The sequence below is a fragment of the Diabrotica undecimpunctata genome, chromosome 2, assembly GCF_040954645.1.
Source record: "Diabrotica undecimpunctata isolate CICGRU chromosome 2, icDiaUnde3, whole genome shotgun sequence".
In the NCBI taxonomy this organism is placed as follows: domain Eukaryota; kingdom Metazoa; phylum Arthropoda; class Insecta; order Coleoptera; family Chrysomelidae; genus Diabrotica; species Diabrotica undecimpunctata.
Genome location: NC_092804.1, coordinates 152,504,209 through 152,527,796, shown reverse-complemented (window position 1 = coordinate 152,527,796; position 23,588 = coordinate 152,504,209). Strand labels below are relative to the sequence as shown.

Sequence of the window (23,588 nt, the reverse complement as noted above, 5' to 3'; positions counted from 1 at the left end):
TATCAATATTGCGTCGACTGCGCAACAGAGTATTTTTATTTCTTTGTCTCCCATTCTGTATCATCTTCCTTTGTTAACACTTTTGATGATTTCATCAATGACTAAATTAAAGAGCATGGGGCTCAATGAATTCCTTTGTCTTATTCCGCCGCATGTTTCTATAGGTTCTGTAAGTTGTCCATCTACTTTGACTTCCATTTTGTTGTTTTGGTAGATGTTTTCGATAAATTTTATAATGTTGAGGGAAACTTCCCTATTATACAGACCAAGGATTACATCTTTGAGTCTTACTTTGTCAAACGCTTTCTTTAGGTCAATCAGATCCAGAAATGGTGGTCTATTATACTCTAGTGATTTCTCAGTAATTTACTTTATAACAAATATTGCATCTGTACACAATCTTTCACTACGAACACCCTGTTGTTCATCTGCCAAACTTATGCTCTTATTTATTAGCACTTGTAAAATTTTAGTTGTAAGTTTTGGAGTAGTATTTAACAAGTTTATACCTCTCTAGTTTTCTGGCTATTTTTATCTTCTTTTTTGAATAGTTGAATTAGTTCGCTCATTTTACATTCTTCCCGTATTTTATTGTGTTTCGTAATTTTATTAATTATTGTTGTTAATTGTTCTGTCGTTGCTGCTCCACAATATTTTAGTAGTTCGTTTGGTATCTTGCCTTTATCTGCTGCTTTTCTGTTCTTTAGCTTCTCAAGTATGTTTCGAACTTCCTGTACATTTATATTAAGTTCTTCATTTGTGGTAATTTCTAGCACTTCCGGTTCTAGCGTCGTTTGTTCTTCCTCTGTATAGAGCTTTTTTAGATAGTCAATCCACGTATCCTTTTCTATGTGTTTTGGTTCTATTAGTTCCTTTACCTCCGTTCTTTTACCTCTTGAGAACTTCCTTTTGCAGATCATAAAAACCATTTTCCATTTCTTTCAAAAATCGTTCCCAGTCATAATTTTTTATTTTTCTTACAAGTGCATGTGTGTCGTTTCTAATTATCTTGTAATTATGGTATGCCTCTTGTGTTTTGGTTGACCGTATTTCAGCTAAGCTTTTTTCTTTTATTAACATTTTTTTAGCAGACATATTGACGAACTGCCTAAGATCGAGATGCATATCTTCTTCTTCTTCAGATGCAAATCCACTAATGGATGTTAGCGATCACATTTTCCATTAATTCTCTATTTCTTGCAATATGTATCAGATATTGTATGTCGTTAAGCCCTGTCCATTACCTTATGTTTCGGAGCCATTCCTCTCTTGCCTTCAATTTTACCCTCGATTATAAGTTGGAGGAACTGGTATTTTTCATTTCGCATGATGTGACCTAGATACGCCGTTTTTTTTTTCTTGATGGTTTCGAAAAGTTGGCGTTCTTGGTTTATTCTTTCCTTGGTTTATTTGTCCAGCCCTCTACGCCATATAGCAGCACTGACCACACGTAGCACTTAGCAAACCTTAGTCTCAGCTGAAGATCGAATTCTGAACAAGTCAGTACCTTCTTGAATTTTACGAAAGCTTGTCGAGCTTGCTCAATGCGACATTTTACTGTCCGATGCCCAGTCTTCAAAAAGCCACGATCCCAGGTATTTAAATTTACTCACTCTTTCAATTGACTTAGTATTCAGTGTTATGGTGGAGTTTTCAAGTGCATCCAAGTTTCTGGAGATGATCATAAATTTGGTTTTTTTGGTATTAATTTCTAATCCCATGCATATTAGACGACTACAATACAGCAAACATAATTCTCATTCATAAAAAAGGTAGCAAAGAGGATATCAAAAACTACAGACCTATAAGTCTACTACTAATTGTATACAAAATATTCACAAAGATCATCAACAACAGATTAACAAACGCATTAGATGCTGCACAGCCGAGAGAACAAGTTGGCTTCAGAAGTAGATTCAGTACCAATCATATTCATACACTTCGAGAACTAACGAGTAGAGCTAAAGAATATGAAATACCGCTAGCATTAACCTTCATAGATTTCGAGAAGGCTTTCAATTCTATATATCCCAAGGCAGTAATAGAAGCTTTGACCAACCAAGGCATTGACACACCGTACATAGAAACTTAAGCAAATATATACAGACAAGCAAAAGCTAAGGTAAAAATTATGAAAACACTCTAGAATTTCCCACTACCAGAGGCATCCAACAAGGATACGCAATAAACTGGTATAATAAAGGAATATCCATTGATGGAGAATATCTCAGCCATCTAAGATTTAGAGACGACATCGTTCTGATTGCTAATAATCCTGCAGAATTACAAGAACTTATAAGTGATCTAAAAGAAGCTAGTAATGAAAACAAAAACCATGTACAACGAGCTAGCTATTGTCCAAGATGTAATAATAAACAACACTGCATTTGAGACAGTAGACGAGTATGTATACCTGGGACAATTAATACATAAATCTGGCTCCTTACTTCCAGAAATTAACAGAAGAATGAAACTAGCTTACACATTTGGGGGAAAGGCAGTTATATTCAAATCAAAGATGACAATCCACCTAAAGACAAAAGCATTCGGTCAGTGTATACTATCAATCATGACATACGGCTGCGAAACTTGGACACTAAAGAAAGAGATAATATCGAAACTCAAAGTCACTTAAAGCTCAATGGGGCGATGCATGCTAGGAATAACAAAGAGAGGTCAAAAAAGAATAGAATGGATCAGACAGAAAACCAAAGGTTATTCATCATCACGTAGCGCTTCAACCCTGGGTGGGTTTTGGCTGACTGTATAACTTTTTTCCAATTTGTTCGGTCTTCCATCAACCTAGGGTCAAATGGAATGTTCATTTTCCGGATATCTGCTTGGATGTTATCTCTCCATCGCATTCTGGGACGTCCGAGTGGTCTTTTGCCTGTGGGAATCTCCTCCCATACCAGTTTTACAAGTCTCTCGTTATGCAGTCTGTGCACGTGGCCTGCCCATCTTAGTCGCTGTGATTTAATTTCTTGGACAATTCAGCGTCATTGTAGAGTGCTTTTAATTCGATATTGGTTCTGGTCTTATACTGGTTTGTGGTGATGTCATGGTGAGGTCCGAAAATTTTTCTAAGTATTTTTCGTTCAAAGCGTCTGAGCTTTTCTTCGTTTGCTTTGGTCATGGTCCACGTTTCGCATCTGTATGTTATTACAGGTCTGACGATGGATTTATAGATTTTTATCTTTGAACTTCTTATTTATATATATATTGAGTGGCGTTTGAGATACTTTTTTTAAACAAACTTTAAAAATTAAAAAAAAAAAAAAATTGAATTTCCCCGCCAAAAATTTTGTAAAAAATACCATGATGAAGACAATAAAATACCCTACAAATGAAAAAAAAAAAAGAATATGTTTCTACGATTAAAAAAACTGAAGATCAACAAGATGAACAAAAAACGAAAAAAACCCGTTTGAATTTTCTTTAAGGTTATGTTTTGGGTTTAGTGGTCTATAATTTTTTTTGGTATTTTTGATGTAGAACTAGATGGTATATTTATTTTAAGAATTTTGCGGTGGGACAAATATTTACAATAATATCTTATAAATTGAAAAAAATGAGTTTCTACCATGATTAGAACAGAAGAGATTGTTAAAAAGCAAAAAAACGTGTTTTATTTTTTTGAGGTTATGTTTGAGTCTAGGGGTTTAAATGTTTTTTTGGTCGAATACTTTTTAATACATAACAACATGGTATTTTTATTTTTAAAATATCCCTGGGGCATTTTTCACTATCTTAACCGACTAGACCCATTGTTTTAAATGCTTTACTTTTTGAAGTTAAATGTGTCGATAGCAATTAAAGTAAACTGTATACCCAAGTGGATGAGTGTCACAAAAAAAGTGTATTTCCCTGGGCTAAATATGTAAATAGCTAGCATATTTAAGTGAGAAAGTAAAATGTGGTAATAACAACTATTAATTTATATATTGTATAATAATACAATAATAATAAGTAATAGTAATAATAACTATTAATTAATATATTGTATAGTAATAATTTACAGTTAAAAGAGTAAAAACAACTACGTATAAGTAATCATTTTAATAGAATTTTCCAAAAGACTTTTTATTCAAAAAAGCTCTGGCTTAACTTTTATGATGGCAAAGTGTTGATTATAAAGAAAAATCGCATTGAAAGTTGTTGTGGTTGTACATAATTTCTCGCCAGACGAAACTACTATGCGCTGCCACAAATTGCATTATTCAAAAAGGTGAAATTGAAAAGGAAACTGTCGGAAAGGGACAAAAAGAGAAAATTCACGTTTTAATATGAAAATGGAATTCTCTGAATAACCTTTCCAAACCAAACGACTGTAATTATTCATCTGCAGTGTGTGACCAACGAAAAATTAAGCTGAGTACTCGAAGACAAATCGAAGAATATTGCATATAAATGTCCTTAAGCATTTAAACAAGAATATGTCAACATTGTAATAAATAATAAAAACATATTAATTTTAATGTGGTTGTCACCGGAGTTTGAACGGTCTACAATATTTTATCATAAGAGGTGAAATTTCATCCATACTGGATGCGTTGCTTTGTAATGAATTAAGAACTTTATTAACCTGATCTATATTCACCATTTTTAACGAAAATTTTAAATCGTTTTCATAAGTATTTGTTATAAAAATTAATTTGTCCAGTATATTTTGATTTTTGTGTTAAAAACGTCGCAAATAACTGGTTTGGTCGCAAATGACGAATTTCAATGAGCATATTTATTATTTGTTTCTGTAGTGTGTTGACGACATTTATTTAATAATTAACTGTTAATATCTTTTCTTATATTTGGTCTAGTACCTAATTATATCTCCTTATCTTTTTTCGTTTTTAAGGTTTCCTAATTTTCATCTTGTAACCCCAAAAAGTTAAGTGGCCCCTTTTTCTTATCTTCTCTTATCTTTGGTAATTTTACCTATTTCTCTTGTTATCTACTTCTGTCTTTTATAAACCATCTTATCTTGTCTGATCTTTATTATTTCTTATGTTGGATCCATTCCCGGTTCCAAAAGCTAGTTTCGAACCATTGACTCGCTCTCCACCAACCATCTAGCTGCCGTTCGCAGTGTCTCCATTGGTGACCTTTCTAGCACCATCCATCTTGGGTATATCGTAATATACACCGTTTAAACTAGACCAGAAACTAGCATAGCAAGAAGATACTTGGACACAACTAAAATGAGAATTCTAAAAAGAATAACAACACGAAAGAAACTGATGGACAGAACAAAAAGTAACGAGATATGAAACTCTTGCAAAATTGATAACATATATGAGTGAGTACCTACGTAATGACCTAGATTGTATAGGTAATACACACATATATATATATATATATATATATATATATGTGTATATATATATATATGTGTGTATATATATATATATATATATATATATATGTATGTGTATATATATATATATATATATATATATATAATTTATTATCAGATTCTTTGACTTAAAACAATTTGTCAAATTAAACAAACAAATAATTATAATTTTAAAGAATCAAGTAAATACTAACAAAGTACACCCCTTTATTAAGGATATATTTTTTCTGTTCTATCTCTACACAGTAAAGAATTTAATCGTATCAGCTGATTTGGTTTAAAATTGTGTATTAAGACTAAGACTTTGCATAGCGTTTTTCATTTAAATACTTTTTTACATAACCCTGAATGTACAGTGTTATCCAATCTAATGGAAAGCTAAGTGTTATCTAAGCTAATGGAAATAAACTTATGACTACGGAAGCGGACTACTTTGGGACGATGCTATATGGATCGAATCTTGAAAGAGTCAGAACAAATATAAAACGAAATGAAAATGGACCGCAATATATAATAAAGATTGATAAAGATTGATTGATAACTTGGTTTGGACATATAAAGATGACGATAGAACATTAATTGGCCTCAAAATATATAGGAGTAGATTCCTCCTGAGAAAAGAGAGATATTTCTACGATATGGAATACGCAATGATAGCACAAAACGTGAAACATATCTATAAGGTTGGAGATCATCATGCATGAGCAATTAAACCACACTCTAATATTGCGCCTTAAAATTCTACGCTTTCCTAAAATCTTTCCCTTCTTGATATTTTACACATTACGTGGCCATCAATTGGTAGTTAGCAAATTAAAACAAACTAGTTTATTTTAAATTATAAATTAGAAGAAAACAATAAAACTTTGGAAACATAACAAGACCCCCTCTAAAGAAGAACCGTTGAACACTATAAGAGAAAAACAATACAATATAGAACTACTCCAAGAACAATCAATAAGAGAACTATATTAACAACGTCTAGACCAAAAATTAATAGAATTTAGATACGGCAACATCAAAAAAATATACGAGCATATAAAGGCGAGTATAAAGCAAGCAGCATTCGAAGCCCTTGGAGAAAAAGAATATATAACAAATAAACAGCACTATTATGAAATAAATGAACCAACAAAAACAATAATTAAAGAAAAAAAGCAACTATACAAAAAATGTTTGACTACAAACAACAATGAAGTATATAAAGAATATAGAGAAAAAGATAGAGAAGTGAAAAAACAAATAACACAGCAAAAGAATGAAAATGGGAAAGAACCTGCTTAAATATTGAAACATACATAAGAAGTACAAGAACTTCGGAGCCATGGAAATTATTGAGAGGATTGAAACAAAATTCAAAAGAAAAAATTAAATTGAGAAATATACAGGACAAAGAATGGAAGGACTATTACAAGGAACTATTAACAGAACAAGGACCACAATTCATTGGAAAAGAAAACATGCGAAGACGAAGCAGATTTCCACAACAAGAAATAGAAATAACAGATAGGGAAATGAGAACGGCCATAAAAGCAATCAAAAATAAGAAAGCACCGGGACCTGGAGGCATCTCATCTGAGCTTATAAAATACGGATTAAAAAAATTACACCGGATGATACAATGGATATTTCAGAAAGCCATAAAAGGAGAACAGCTTCCAAAGGAATGGACGGAGGCATATATGACATCTATATTTATGAAAGGAGATAGAAAACGATGCGAAAACTACAGAGAAATAAGCGTAACATCATCAATAGGAAGATTATATGGAAAGATACTGCGAGAAAAGATAGAGCAAGCGATAAAAGGTAAAATCGGGGAGGATCAGGCAGGCTTCACGGCAGGAAGATCATGCATAGACCACATATAAACACTGAAACAACTGTTGGAACGGAAAAAAGCAAAAAATAGAGATATACACTTGGCATTTCTGAACCTGAGAAAGGCGTATGACTCTGTACCAAGGTCAGAACTATGGGAGGCAATGTACAAATTAGAAATACATACGGAACTCATACAAGCTACAAAAGCTCTGTATAAAGAAAACAAAGTGTCCATTAAAATGGGAACAAGAATCATAGGAGACTTCATCACAACAAAAGGGCTCCTGCAGGGTTGTTCTACATCTCCAACCCTATTCAAAATATACTTAGAGTAAGCCTTGACTACATGGAAAAGAAAATGCGAAGGCATGGGAGTACCGGTACGGAACGAATACCTATATACGTTAAGCTTTGCAGACGATCAAGTAGTGATTGCACAAGACCAAGACGACCTTAGCTACATAATAAAGAAACTATAAGAAGAATATACCAAGGCTGACCTAGATATTAACCTCGCGAAAACAGAGTACCTATCTACAAGTGAAGAAGACATAGAAGATATACAGATTGATGACAACGTAACAATCAAAGGAAAGGATAAATTCAAATACTTGGGGTTTATAATCACAAAGAAGGCAACAACAGTGGAAGAAATTACACAAAGATTAGGACAAACAAGAACAGCAATCCGACAACTTAACTCAGTATGGTGAGATAGACACCTAAATATGAAGACAAAAACACAGATTTATAAAACATTAGTGCGAAGTATTATGACATATGGGGCTGAAAATTGGATCATAAACAAGAAAAACAGCAGTAAGATAGTACCAACAGAGATGGAATGCCTGCGAAGATGCTGCAGAGTAACAAGAATGGATAGGAGAAGTAATGACGAAATAAAGCAAAGAACATCAATAGAAACAGACATACTAACATATATAGAACAAAAAAGACCAAAGTGGTATGAACATGTAAGAAGAACTAGCGACAGCAGATGGAAAAAGAGAATAACCGAATGGAGCCCCATAGGAAGGAGGAAAAGATGGCGACCCCGAAAATCCTGGAGGAACGAAGTAGATGACGCCATGAATAAGAGAGGCCTAAATGATGGAGAATGGGACAACAGAGAGAGATGGAAACGGTTGAGCGAGGGAAGGCAAGAGACGGGACGGTATACTGTAGAATCCCTAAATATATATATTATATTGTATATATGTTTATAATATAAATTGTACATACTGCAACTCAACATATATTGGACAAACACACCAATATTTACATAGAAGGGTTGTTGTACACAAACATAGTGTCCAGACCAACAAATTAAACACTACAAAAGTAGCTAAGCATTTTCTGAAAAATAGATATTCTTTGGATTTTGCAAGTATACAAAAAAGAACAGAACCACAACGAAAGATGTATATTGGAGATAATTCACATAAATAAGGATCACAATTATATTAATATTGAGACCGATAGAAAGAATCGCTCTAATATCTATCATAACATAACTTAATAAATTGTGTTTGTCTCGTATGTACACCAGTGGCAGATATTTTAAATACAATCCTGACCCGGTCGTTAGTTTTGAAGTAGGTACCTGCCATGTGGCTTTAGAATCAAATATATTATCTCTTTTTCATTCCATTGCAAACCAGTAAAAAGTGCAGACAAATATAAAATGTATTATGTTTATATAATTAAAGTGCTTATTCAAAATGACAAATTGCCAAATAAATTAAGCAATAACTAAAAATGTTTTATTTATAACAAAATGACAAACCCAGGAATTAAAAAAGTTTCTATTTAAGTGTTCACGGTCGGGAAATAACATTTATATATATATATATATATATATATATATATATATATATATATATATATATATATATATATATCTATATATAAATTCAACCATAAAAAATATAAATTAATTTAATATTTCGAAAAACTCATGCAGGTGACTAAAGCCACAAAAGTGGAAATGATAAAACGTACAAATGAAAATTCTTTTTTAATTGATTAAAATTTAATTAGGGCCTAACTGCTACTCGTGTACTTGTTACCTGCGACTTTGGTACTCATTACTTCACATTAATGACGCTATTGCATTTGACATCACAAAGCGGCCATTGACGGAAGTGAAAAAGTCGGAGGCAGGTGGCAAGTGTGTGTTTTAGTACCGGCGTGCCATAGTCGTTGTCATGACTACGAAATAAGTGTGGTATGCAATTAAATGCATAATTGTTTCGCAACGCGGATGCGTTCCGAATTCATATATGAAACTGTGTTTGATAATTTTCGAATATGTTCACCGAACACACAGGTTTATTTGTTGAAGTTTGTGTGATGTTCATAGAGTATTTGCATTGTGTAATACCAGGGTAGCTGCTTAAATAATATGTGCTATATCAGCTTCTATTTCAAATTCACATAAATATTTATTTGATTTACATAAGGTAACAGAAATAAGTCATCGAAATTATCAGTTTTTCTGTTTTTTTTATTTTTAATTACCACTTTTTTAGTTAGCAAGGGATTTTGTTATGATCATTTAAAAATTTTCATCTTGGAAAAGAAAATGACTTGTCTTTTACCTAAAACACAAAAGAATAGATCACTGCTGAACAATTATTAATTAGTTGACGTCGAGAATCGGCTAAATTAGATTTGGCATAACAGGACTGACAAATATTAAGATGACAAATACGAAGATGGTGATAATATCAAAATTGCCCTGGAATTGTAATCTTCAAGGTTTAAATAACATACCTAGATGGGCCAGACATTCGGATATTAGTCAGTTTGTACTAAAATCAGACAGCTAATATTAGAATTAAAGTTGAGACATCTGAAGAAATTCCTACTATGAGAGGAGTTTGATAAGAACTGATAAAGATAATTTACATAAACTTTTATTAGCTGTAACAGACTATACTAATCAAATAGGTTTAAAAGTAAATAAATACAAGAATAACCAAATGGATAGTCATCAGCAAAAACGAAAATTTAACTAAAAAAAACAGCGGACAGAGCTTAATCATAAAAATATTTGGGCTGTTGGATGAATGAAAAATGGGACTTATTTCAAGATATAACGTCATTTAGAAAAATGTATTCACCAGCAGAGTGTTAAAAATTCCTTTTGTTTTTATTTTAATTTAATTTTATTTTATTTTACTTTATTCCATTTTACTCTATTTTATTCTATTTTATTCTATTTTATTCTATTTTATTCTATTTTGTTCTATTTTAATCTATTTTATTCTATTTTATTCTATTTTATTCTATTTTATTCTATTTTATTCTATTTTATTCTATTTTATTCTATTTTATTCTATTTTATTTTATTTTATTCTGTTTTATTCTATTTTATTCTATTTTATTCTATTTTATTCTATTTTATTCTATTTTATTCTATTTTATTCTATTTTATTCTATTTTATTCTATTTTATTCTATTTTATTCTATTTTATTCTATTTTATTTTATTTTATTCTATTTTATTCTATTTTATTCTATTTTATTCTATTTTATTCTATTTTATTCTATTTTATTCTATTTTATTCTATTTTATTCTATTTGATTCTATTTTATTCTGATTCATTTATTTTATTTCATTTTATTTTATTTTGTTTTATTTTGTTTTATTTTTTTTATGATATTTTATTTTATTTCATTTTATTTTAATAATCACTATCTTACTAATTACTAATCTTAAAATCTACTTAAAAATATATATATATCGCACCTCCGCCAAAAAAGAGTTACAACTCAAAAATCGCCATTATCGTGACGAACATGCTACAAGTATTGAAATAAGTCGTACTTTATTCCATAAAAGCGTCACTCTTATATTTGAACTATTTTCCACGAGATAGAGATGTAATACTTTTGTTTTTTTACAGGTTAGCTCAGCATGCGTTTCGCTACAGTGTCACCTTTGACTTTATAACAGTCTAAAAGTAGTGCTTAATCGTGAAAAGAGTCACATTTAGAATTGTGACAGTTTTTGTGTGAATTATTAGTTATATCTGATTATTGCAATAAGTATAATATTGATCTTTTTGTATTGTAAAAGTTTTTTAGAAGTTGTAAACGAGGAAAGTACTTTTGCGTGGTGCGGAGTAGTGGTACATTTTGAGTTAAGCCAGTTTTTTGAATATGAACGTTTTTCAAATTATTTTTGGAATATGACTGTTTTGCAGAACCGGCACATATAATTTGCAAATCCACTGACATTTTTTTTAACTATGACGCTTTTTTAGAATTATTGACTGTTATTTTCTTGTTTATGACTTTGTGTTAGCACACAGTAACATAAGTACCAAATACTCAACTTGCAGACACCCAACCAGCAAGTACTCAACCAGCAGACACCAAAATTGCAAGCCCTAAAAAGAGGGAAAAAGCGAATAGCAGTGGCAGAAAACCTAAATATACCTCAAGATCTAAATCACAAAAACCTATTGTTCTCAGAAGTATTAGACCTGCTTGTGGAAATAAATTCCGGCTGCAACGTTCTAATAAAATGGATGAAAATACCAGAAAAGAAATTTTTAAAAAATATTGGGCCTTGGAAAATATAAATAGACAGATAAATTTCATTCACAAATGCATGAAACCAATCAAACCAGCATACAGGTACAGCAGTGCAGAGAGGCCTAGACAACATAATAATGCATACTATTTTCATATAAATAATAATGGGCAAGTTTGTGTATGCAAATACTTTTTTATAGCTACGCTAGATATTAACAATCGAATTAAAAGGACGGTCGTTGACAAAGTATACTTAAGAGGTAAACACAAAAACCATAAAATATCTATCGATTAAAGACGGAGTTCGTGAGCACATTCGATCGACTCCTTGTATTAAGAGCTATTATCTTCACAAGAAAACCAATAGGGAATACATCGAAGGTGAAAAAAATTTAACACAAAAATTTTTAATACAGAGTTTAATATTAGTTTCTTTATAATCGGAAAAGATCGCTGTGAGTTGTGTAATGCATATGAAGATGCCATAGGAAAAGCTAAGAAAATCTTGGAATACAAGTATGTATTACATTTGGAAGAAAAAGATTTATCGAGAAAAGAAAGAAAGAAAAGAAGAACCAAGAAGCGAAGGCTAATCTAAATTACATTTTATCAGTCTATGACTTGCAAGTAGTTCTTCCTACGCCGCAAGGAACTGTATCTGTTTTTTATTAGAAATCGAATTTAAATTGCTACAACTTCACGGTGTCTGATTTGAAAACTCGTTCAACGGAATGCTACTTTTGGCATAAAAGGCATGGAAATAGGGCGTAAAAACGAGTGAAAGCAAAGGTTATGTGGTTAATATTACAACATTAATACTTAATACTAATATAAATAAATGAAAAAAACTACTAATTATGAAATTTACTAAATATAGAAAAATAAATAGTAAAACAAATTGCAAAACCGCAACAAGATTTTCCGATCTTAACGTTTACATCAGGAAACGTAAGGAAATTGGTGTGGAGTTTGGATGTATTTGTTTTTACACTTTATAGTTTACGAAAAACTAGTCTATATTAAAACTAGGACGATATGAAAGAGCATAACGTCAACAGCTACATACGAAAATGTTAATATTACAGAAAAATGGAGAGGAAGAATGAATAAAGCTACATAGGAACCATGTATATTGAATTCCAAATGACAGAATACCTAAAAGAACAAAAATACAATGGTAAGAGCCCGTGAAAAGAATAGAAAACAACAAAATTCTTTAAAGGAAACAACAAGAAAACTATAGAAATATATAAGTGGACCGACCACTCAACGAAAGTTATAATAAACAATGGAAACACTGTAAATAAATATGTGTTAAATAGGTGTCAATAGTATTTAATTGACAAAAAATATAGTTTAATACTACCCTATCCCAGTCCTCTGTGGCATGCGAACTTTTTTTTTTAAATATAATACCTTATGATTTTCTCATACTTACATCGAACTCTTAAATTTACAGGATCACTCATGGTTTCTCCTCTAGGATTTGCGGCCAGACATGTATACGAACCACTCTGATATCTAGTAACTTTTTGTAAAACCAAACTGTGAGTACTGATTATAATACCAGATGACATATTTTGATTTACTGGAAGACCCTGAAACAAAACGATATTGTGTAAATGATACAAATTAATATAAAAATATTAAAATTATTTACGTTAAATAATTTGGCGCATTAAGTCAAAAATTATTGGTACTTGTTTTTATGTTAAACACTTGTTTTGAATATTTCATACATTTATTGTAGTTGATTGTGTATCTATTGCAGGTTTTTTTATGAGTAAAGTTGGTATTTTATGCAACTTAATGTAAATTACATAAAACAAATATTTTTACTTTTTGAACATAAAATCTTATTCATCATAATGTTATCCTAAGTTTAAAAATAAATTGGTAACCTTAAAAAAGTCATGAATAAATTTTTAAATTCCTTTACCTGCTTAATATCGTTTGGGAATTTTAAAGCCAAAGGGTTAACTGTTCCAGTTTCGCAACTGTATATAAAAATTGGTAAGCTATTAACATACTTTTTGTTCTCCTCGTATAGTTAGCCAAGATTTCGCGTACAAAAATACAGACGCTATAAAACAATATACGGTTGTTATACAATGTTGCAATGAATTGGGTTATTCATTCGTATATTGTATCTTAACAAAGAGCCATGAAAAATGAGTGGCTTTCGTTAAAACTGCAGATCGTTTCTGCAATTATCGCCCACACGAGTCAAATTGGAAAAAACAATTCATTAAAAACCTCCGTTTTTCAACCAGAGTAGTTCCACCTGCCAAACCACACAGACGTGTGTTAAAATTCTAGAGTAACGCTCCCCACCTCTACATACTTTTGCTCCTGACCTCCAGAAAAGTCAGTCGTGTCTTAGGTACGTGATGGTACCCTGTTGCCTTCAACGTCATCCGACGTGGTAAAGTATATATTCTATATACTCCGATTACATTGTTTGCATGATAAGTACGGATTATTTGTATAATTGCTAGTTACATTTGTTACAAAATCGTACAGTTATTCTAAACTATTTAATATTGTGTCGCTTTGAACTTTTAATAGAACATTTTACGTTCATTTCAAATCATTAATGTTACTTATAAGCGGGCTTTCCATTTGTGCAACTGCGCATGCATAATAGCCGCATGCGGCGGCCGCACAATAGAGGCATGAAGACACAAGAAGAGAGGCATGCAGAAAATCAGTGCGCACGAGGTGGTTACAATTGTGCGCGTGTCTAACGATGTGATAGCGGCAGACATATGCATCTATCTGCCTTTTAGTTAGTTTTTAATAGCGGTTTGAAGCACATGTACCATTTTGAAATGGAGTAGTCAAACGAAAAATGCATCGAGTTTGTCGAAGACTATCGCCAATTTACATGTCTTTGGAAAGCATCTGACAAAGATTATAAAGACAGAATTATAAGGGGTGACGCTCAACAATATTTGGTTGATAAATATAAATTAGGAACTAGAAAAGCAGTGAATAACAAAGTAAAAAGTTTCCCATCAAGCAAAATCAGTAGGTGACATCCGAGTGAAATTTTTAAAAAGAGAACTTTGCGCCAGCCCTACTTCATCCATGATACTCAAAGTTTCTTTCCTTCTTTGGAGAAACGGGTTTATCCAGTATGAATGCTTCTTTCGTTTTTTTCGCTGATTATTATCATTAACAATAATTAGTATTGCCGCTGCAATTGTAACAGCTTGTTCGTCACTCGCCATATCTAGGTACACTAAAAAGTTAGACGCATAAATGGAAATTCGGTACACGCAACACGCAAGTTGCAAGCAGGTAGCATGCATCTGTGCAAGCGCATAAGGTATGCTAGGCGGATGCGTAGTTGCATGCGCAGTTGCACAAATGGAAAGCCGGCTATAGAGTATGTGTGTCCTCATTGATTTATGTAGTATCGCTTTTGATATGTTTCATAATTGAATTGGCTATACTGAAAATTATGTTTTTGATTCACTTCTGTATTAATGATTGCATGAATACGTGTATATAAGTAGATATATATATATATATATATAATATAAATTCATTTTTTCTTTCGTTGTCAATTACATATGTTGTATGCCTCATCACCAAGATTAATTTATTTTACAACTAATTAATTGTGTCATTATATGATTAATACTTTACTTTTTATCAGTTTAACGTAATGCTACTTTAACGAAAATCTTTCGAATTTCGTGAATAATAATTAAAGCATTTTTCGCACCTTCCTAGGGCCGCGGGTACAAATATTCGCCATCGGATACTGATTTTTATACCTGTAATGGATTCTCTACTGTATAGATTTGGCGCGTCGTAATCATTTTGTTATTGTCGTATGTATACCTTTTGTAAATTTATTCTAATTATAAATAAAATATTGGTTTTCGTATCACATAATATTTAAATTTGTAGATATTTATCTTTTAGTATATTTCAATGTGTGTATTTTATTTGTTTGATTTTACATGTTTTAAATAGAGATTTAAATAGTCTTCTTCTTCTCGTGCCACTCCTAGCGGAGATTGGAAATCATCATGGCCACTGCGACTTTGTTAGCAGCGCGCCTAAAAAGTTCAATCGAACTACACCCGAACCATTCACGTAGATTACGAAGCCACGATATTTTTCTTCTTCCCACACTTCTTTTGCCCTTAATTTTGCCCTGCATGATATTTCTTAAAAGTTCGTACTTTTCACCTCTCACAATGTGCCCCAAGTATTCCATCTTTCTAGTTTTTATCTCATTTAGAATTTCGCATCTTTTGTCTAAAGTTTGGAGTACTTGCGTGTTAGTGACGCGGTCCATCCATGATATTCTGAGAATGCGCCTATAGTCTACTAGCTTATTATTTGTTTATGGTAATATACATACCCAATGCAAACGGAAGAAAACCGGCGAGTTCTAGATTGAACATAGACAATCCCCTCCCTTTCTGATGGCTTTATATGTTATAAAGGTATTTATTACGTCTTTGTTTTTATAAAAATGTAAGTACTTACTTAAAGGTAATATTGGAAATTCCGATGTATTTAAAAATATTATATGGATTGTTATAGGAGAAAAATATAAAAATGCCTGTCAAAAACATCTCGCAGACTCCTTTATAAAAATGTATTCCATCTTCAACGTCTTCAAGAAGAAGTCAAAATGATTTCAATTTATTTGCAGCTATGTGAAGCGTTATAGTTAGAATACTCGTCGGCCAAAAAGTTTACGTTAGGTACTTTCTCCAAACTTTAAATATCGCTCAAACTAATGAATAGTCCGAGTCTAACATGGTTTTCCTCTGCGACTTTTTTTGGTCCTGGGGCGTTTTTCCTATAATTTTTCCGAAAATTTATTATAATATATTAAGAAAAACACGAAAATAAAATTGTCTGATGACAAATATAGGCCATTCAAAGCGCCTGACGATTCGAACATGTCGGAAAAACGACTGGGATGGAATTCATAGATGAGCAGCTAATTTTTCAGAATAATTTCGTTAATAGCAGAAAAAACAACTTTTCATATTTTCTATCGGGACTTGTTTTCCGATTTTCCTGTTTTTTTTTATTTTTGTTTTGACAGGCATTCCTTATCTTTGTCAAAACTATATCATAAAACGTAAATTAGTTAACGTTAATAACATAATTCCTTATAATTTTTTTTAATCCATTGTCAAATTTATTTTTTAATTTGATAAATAAAAACTACTAAGTAGACAATAAATTTGACAATAGATATAAAAAAAAATCTTAAGTTGTATAAACAGTATATGTATACGTAATAGAAAAAAAGAAAAAAAATTATAAAACACTAAATCATAAATAAAATATTTATAATAAATATAAATATTCAAGATCTATCGTATTAGTTATAATAAGTTAATTTCAGTAATCAGAGGATAAAATCCATTAAAAACTTAATTATGAAAAAAAAACCATTAGAAAGCTGAAACAAAAACAATTAGAACCCTATATATAGTATAATTACTTTTGATTAGTTTGTTTTTAATTAATTTACCTTGAAAAAATATATTAAACGTCCTCTGGTACATGCATAGAGCTTTTTTAACTGTTAGGCGTTTATCAAAACTTCTTAATCCATCGCCCTCAATATTTTCTTCGAGCATGATTTTGTATCCCTGCGTTTAATTTTAAAATACCAACGGTGGTGGCCCGTATTAGATACATCTAACTTTTATTAACATTTATAATTTTTATTTAATTTATTACAAAAGTTTTGTATTTTAGTTTAATATCTCGTTTTTTAATATTACTCAAAATGTTCACCCTTGATCCTCAAATCATCCCTTGATTTTAGGGATTGTATAAAATCACTCACCAACCCGTCTAGCCAGCGTGGTGTTTTAAGGATAAAAACCTCCTAATAGGAATATGGCGATATCTAAAACAAAAGGAATGGGTCCCCAGGTGGGTAGACCATACAGTAATGGCAAATCCCACTCCTTTGGAAAAAAGGACAACTTCATGGAATCTGGGGGAAGCAAGAAATCGCTAAAAACCACACGATTGAACATCGCAACTCTAAATATAAGGTCCTTAAGCAAAGATGGAAAAGTCTATGAACTCGAAGAAGGCATCAACTACTTAAAATGGGACATAATTGGTCTAGCAGAGATAAAAAGAAAAGGGCAAGAGCGCATAACACTAGAGTCCGGTAAAGTCCTATATTACAAAGGGCGAGAAGAACAAATCCTATATGGTGTAGGATTTCTAATTTCCAAGAAATATGCACATAAAGTAGAGCAATTTGTTGGAATATCTGAAAGAATTGCAATGATTAGGTTAAATGTAAACGAGAACCCTGAAAATTATTCAAGTATACGCTCCAACCGCAGCACATCCTGATGAAGAGATAGACGAATTTTATAAGAAAATTGCAGAAACTAGCACGAATTATCACAGCACGTAAACGATGATAATAGGAGACTTCAACGCTAAGATCGGACAACGACTTAAAAAAACCGAAAACTATATAGGACAATTCGGCTCTGGAGTTAGAAATGAGAGAGGGAAAACCTTGATTCACTTTCTACAAGCCCACAAATACTATGCAATGAACACATTCTATAAGAAAAAACCTCGAAGAAAGTGGACGTGGCTATCCCCAGACGGAAAAACTCGGAACGAAATAGATTACATACTGTGTAACAAAACAGATATCATACAGGACGTAACAGTAATAAATACTGCGTCAGTAAGTAGCGATCACCGAATGGTTAGAGCCAAATTAGAGATAAAACATAATAAAAATAGAAATAAATTTAGAAAAACTTGGAATATAGACACATATAAACTAAAATCTAATACAGAACAATATAAAAGCAAGTTAAAACCCGCGAAAATATTAAATCTAAATAAACTTAGCTTTAATGAAATCAATGAAGTCACAACAAAAGAACTATTATTAAATGTAAACTCAGAAGTGGCAACAGCTAACAGAAAACGAAAATCCAAAATAAGTGTAGAATCACAAAACATGCTGAAATAAAGAAAAGATGATCTGAGACAAAACAAAAGAGACACTGCAGAATTTAAGGAACTTAATCAAGTAATAAGAAAACAGATAAAAGAGGACATTAAAAAACATCAAGAAGACCGTATAGAATAAATCATAGAGAAAAACCGAAGTCTCAAATGCACTAAACCGAAACTAGGAAAGAAAAACATAATAACCATTAAAAATGAACAAGGACAACTAGAAAAAAGTAAATCTAATATTGCAAACTCAACTGAAAACTTCTATTGCTCTCAACTGAACAATGGAATACTGCTAAAACAATACTAATACACAAAAAGGGAGACACCACAGATCTGAAAAATTGTCGACCAATTTCACTTCTTTTACAACTTTACAAAACCTTTAGAAAGATTATTACAAACAGGTTAACAATTAAATTTGACGGATATCAACCAGTAAAACAAGCTGGATTTAGAAAAGGGTACATAACCTGTGACCATCTATGTACTTTAAAAATCCTAATAGAAAAGACTAACGAATACAATCTCCCATTATATCTGGCTTTTATAGATTATGAAAAAGATTTTGATAGCGTAGAACTGTGGGCAATAGAAGAAGCATTAGTCAACAACCGGATCGACTCCAGATACGGAATATTAATACATAATATTTACAAACAAGCTAAAATGATAGTGACGTTCGGTAATGGAATCAAAACAAGACCAGTAAAACTCAACCGAGGAGTAAGACAAGGAGACACAATATCTCCAAAATTATTTACAGCTGCCGTAGAAGATATCTATAAGTTAATAAACTGGGAAAATAAGGGAATCCCTATTAACGGAAGATACTTGAACCATCTTAAATACGCAGATGATGTAGTACTAATAGCCGACACGTGGAATGCTTTGAATACGATGATTGAGGAACTATACATAGAATCCCTAAAAAAGGACTGAAAATGAATTTCAACAAAACTAAACTAATGTCAAACAAAGATGATAAACCTATGATAAACATCGAAGGGCCAGAGATAGAACACGTAGATGAATATACATATCTGGGTCTAAATGTCAAGGTAAGCAAAGAAAATCAGACTACCGAAAAACGTAGATCTGTAAAAATGGGACGGGCTGCATTCGAAAGACTCTCATACGTACTTAAAAATAAAAATATACCTCAAAGACTGCGAACCAAAGTATTTAATTCCTGTATCCTACCTGTATTTAGATATGGAGCTCAAACCTGGACATTCACTGAAATAAACATAGAGAAGATCAGATAAACTCATAGAGCTATGGAACGACAGATGCTGGGTATCTCACTCAAAGACCATAAAACCAATGAAAACATTCGTAATAGAACAAAAGTAAAATATGCTGTCGAACTGGCAGATAAACTGAAATGGAAATGGGCTGGACATAACGAACGTCTTACGAATGGGCGATGGAATAAAGAAATCGGAAATTGGCGGTCATATGAAGTCAAAAGACCACGAGAAAGACCGCCAATGCGATGGAGCGACGATATTAAAAGAACTGCATGGCCAATGTGGAAACGTCTTACAAACAACAGAGATGAATGGCGAGAATTAGGAGAGGCCTATATTCGGCAATCCGAATAGAGAAGAGGGCTTAAAAAAATGTTCACATATTAGTTGTTTCTAGAAGAGAACGATCCCAATTTTTGCGCCCCTCAAAAGTTAGTGTGGGTTCCTCGGCACCCAAGGGAGCCCGCTGTAGCCACTTCTATGATATATGTAACAGTTTATCATAATCGACCAAACTGTAAAACAGATCAGTATAACCATTCTCATAATTTCCATGCTGTGCTTGTCTTTAAAACCTCACTGATGTCTAAATACGAGCGACTTAATCTTTGATTAGATTGTGCACATACGCCACATGTGGATGATTAAATTTTAATAATGTTCTGCCACAATCATGTATACCGAAATATAAAAATACAATTTACGCTTTATCAGTATATAATTTTCTCTATTTTTGTAAAAAATATTTACTCTTTTCATGCTTTATATGCATATGTTTATATGAACATATTATATGTAGTCCTAATTTAAAATTGTGTGGTATTTATAATTTCTGTAGCATTTCATGCGGAAATTTCAAATCACAGGTGTATAATAAATCAAATATACTCGTTATACCGTAAATAAGTCGCGAAATATAAAATATGTACAGGTTAAAAACAAGATTAGCAAATACAATATCGATTCAAAGAATTTATTTACTGCTGCAAAATATGCCGCTTACATTAAAATTGATCCAACTTTAAATAATATAAACTTAAAAATTATATATAATATTATATAATAATAAATACTATAAAAAAAAGCATAAACTTTATGGAAGAGTGTCGGAAATAAATAATAAATGATAATCGAATATTTTATAAAAATTTCTTATTGCTCAAATCAAATAACGCAAACAAATTCATCAATGAACTATTGATATGCAAATGGAATCAAAATCCAAGCGTTTAGAGGATATTGTTTGGAAAAAAAAATTTTTTTATTTAAAACAACCTTTGTAAAAGGTAGAGGAGAGTACCTAAATTCGGACACCGGTCTCAAAGCGGACCCTGAGCCTTCCTGATTCTCCAATTTGCTGCACTCTGTTGAGAAAGCCACTAAAAATTAGTTTATGCTTTCGCCGCTATGTATTGGAGCTCTTGCGTTACTGGGTCAAACTTTTGCACAATGAGATGACAACAAACATGACAATAAATGGGAAGAATATTATACGAAACTGCTGAAAGAGGATAGAGTAGAGTACAGATGGGAAAAGATAAGGGAATTAATAGACAACAGAGACGAAAGACAGGAAATCCCTTTAATAACATTATCTGAATTGACGGAAACCTTAAAAGAGGTTAAAAACGGAAAAGCCGCAGGGCCTGGAGACATTCCCATAGAGCTGGTTAAATATGGGCCGACTGCACTTTTAGAATTAATAGTAGACCTTTTCAATAAATGTATGTGTGGAGACCAGGAAATTCCTAAAGATTGGAATAAATCTTATATAAGCTCCATATATAAGAGAGGGAATAAAAGAGACTGTTACAATTATAGAGGTATTAGTGTGACGAGCTCTGTGGGCCGGTTGTACGGCAGAATATTAAAGAAGAGGGTTGAAAGACAGATACAAGATATTGAAGAACAATATATTTATCAACAATTGATAATATATTTATCCTACGACAAATAATTGAAAAGCGTGTCGAAAGAAGTAGAGAGACCCATTTGGTATTTATAGACCTTGAGAAAGCATATGATAGTGTCCCGTTAAAGAAAATGTTTGAGGTCCTCGAAAGGTCCAAATTTTATTCGACGTATATCCGAGCGATATATAAATTGTACGAAAATGCAGTTAGTTGTGTAAAGATTGGAACCAGAACCTCAAATGAATTTAAAGTCACTAAAGGCCTAAAGCAAGGATGCTGTTTGTCACCGACACTCTTTAAAATATACGTTCAAGAAGCATTGAGGAATTGGAGAAATAAATGTAGATTTATGGGCATCGAAGTGGGACAAGAAACTCTGTATACATTGTTGTTTGCAGATGATCAGGTGGTGGTTGCAACCAATGAGGAAGATATAAATTATATGAATCGAAAATTATTTGAGGAATATGCCAAATGGGGGCTTACTGTAAACATAAGCAAAACAGAATATTTAAAAATTGGAGGAAATACCACAGATCTGAGGCTTGAAAACGCAGTCATAAAAGGCTGCAACCAGTATAAATATCTAGGAAGCATCATATGAGCAGATGGCAGAGTTAAGATAGATGTACAAAACCGAATACCCCAAGGGAAAAAATGCATCCGAATACTGAATTCATTACTGTGGTCTAATAAAACAAAGATGCATACCAAACTTCGCGTATACAGAGCAATTGTAGAACCAATTACCACATATGGTGCCAAATGTTGGACGATGACAAAGAATGAACGAGATAAAGTAGACGTTGTGAAAATGGATTATCTTAGAAGGTCATGTCGAGTATCGAGAATGAAAAGAATCAGGAATGAGGAAATACGAAACCGTACAGAAATTAGAGATACTCTTTCAGATAGAATACAAGGAAGGCAATTACAATGGTATGGTCACGTGATGAGAATGGAGGAGGAGCGGTGGCCAAAGAAAGCCTTAATGTATGTTCCGCCAGAAAGAAGGAAAAGGGGAAGACCACCAAATTCCTGGAGAAGAGAATTTACAAAAACAATGCAATCTAGAGGCTTAGAAGAGGGAGATTGGAGAGATAGGAAAAGATGGAGGCTGAAATGCGGGAAGCGGCAATCGCCGTAGGACCCCCGTTATATAATGATGAGATGACAACAAACGTTTTGAGCGCTATCAACCAATAAAGACCGACCTACTTCTTGCTTGCTACTAACAACTGACAGGATACTGAAAGGTAAGTGATAATCTCTATATACATTCTTTAATGGGAGGGATTGGGGATCATGTTTATATCCTAGTTATTTTATTTCGAAGTTTATCGAAAAAGATATTTTAATTATAAATCTGATAGTATGGTTGCTCAAATAGGACCCAAAAGTTCTGTTTCAGAATGCTTAAGCCAAAGCAAAAGAAGTGGAGTTCATCAAAAATGAAAGAAGCTATAGATGATACTAATTAATTAAGTAAAAAGATGGGTTGTAATAAGTCAAGTAAGAAGAACAGTGTACCAAAAACTACGCCAATAAGATTATCCAACATGAAATACGGCGCTTCAGAGAAAGCAGTAAACGTTAAAAGGAGCAGACGTAGATTTTTAAGCAATGGCCTTAAGAATAAGCTTGTCAATTATTGTCTTGCTATGGAGACTTCATCTTTTGGGCTAACTCTAAATAACCTGGGGAGAAT

The 23,588-nt window shown here is 32.2% G+C and overlaps 1 protein-coding gene across 1 annotated transcript in view; it reads right to left on the bottom strand.

Annotated features, from left to right (window-relative positions):
* LOC140435052 (protein turtle homolog A-like) overlaps positions 1 to 23,588 on the bottom strand; it is a 580,999-nt gene that overhangs the window by 59,448 nt on the left and 497,963 nt on the right. The window contains exon 8 of the mRNA XM_072523739.1: positions 13,160 to 13,319. Within this exon, the coding sequence (XP_072379840.1) occupies positions 13,160 to 13,319 (160 nt within the window). The remainder of the gene's footprint in view (positions 1 to 13,159; positions 13,320 to 23,588) is intronic.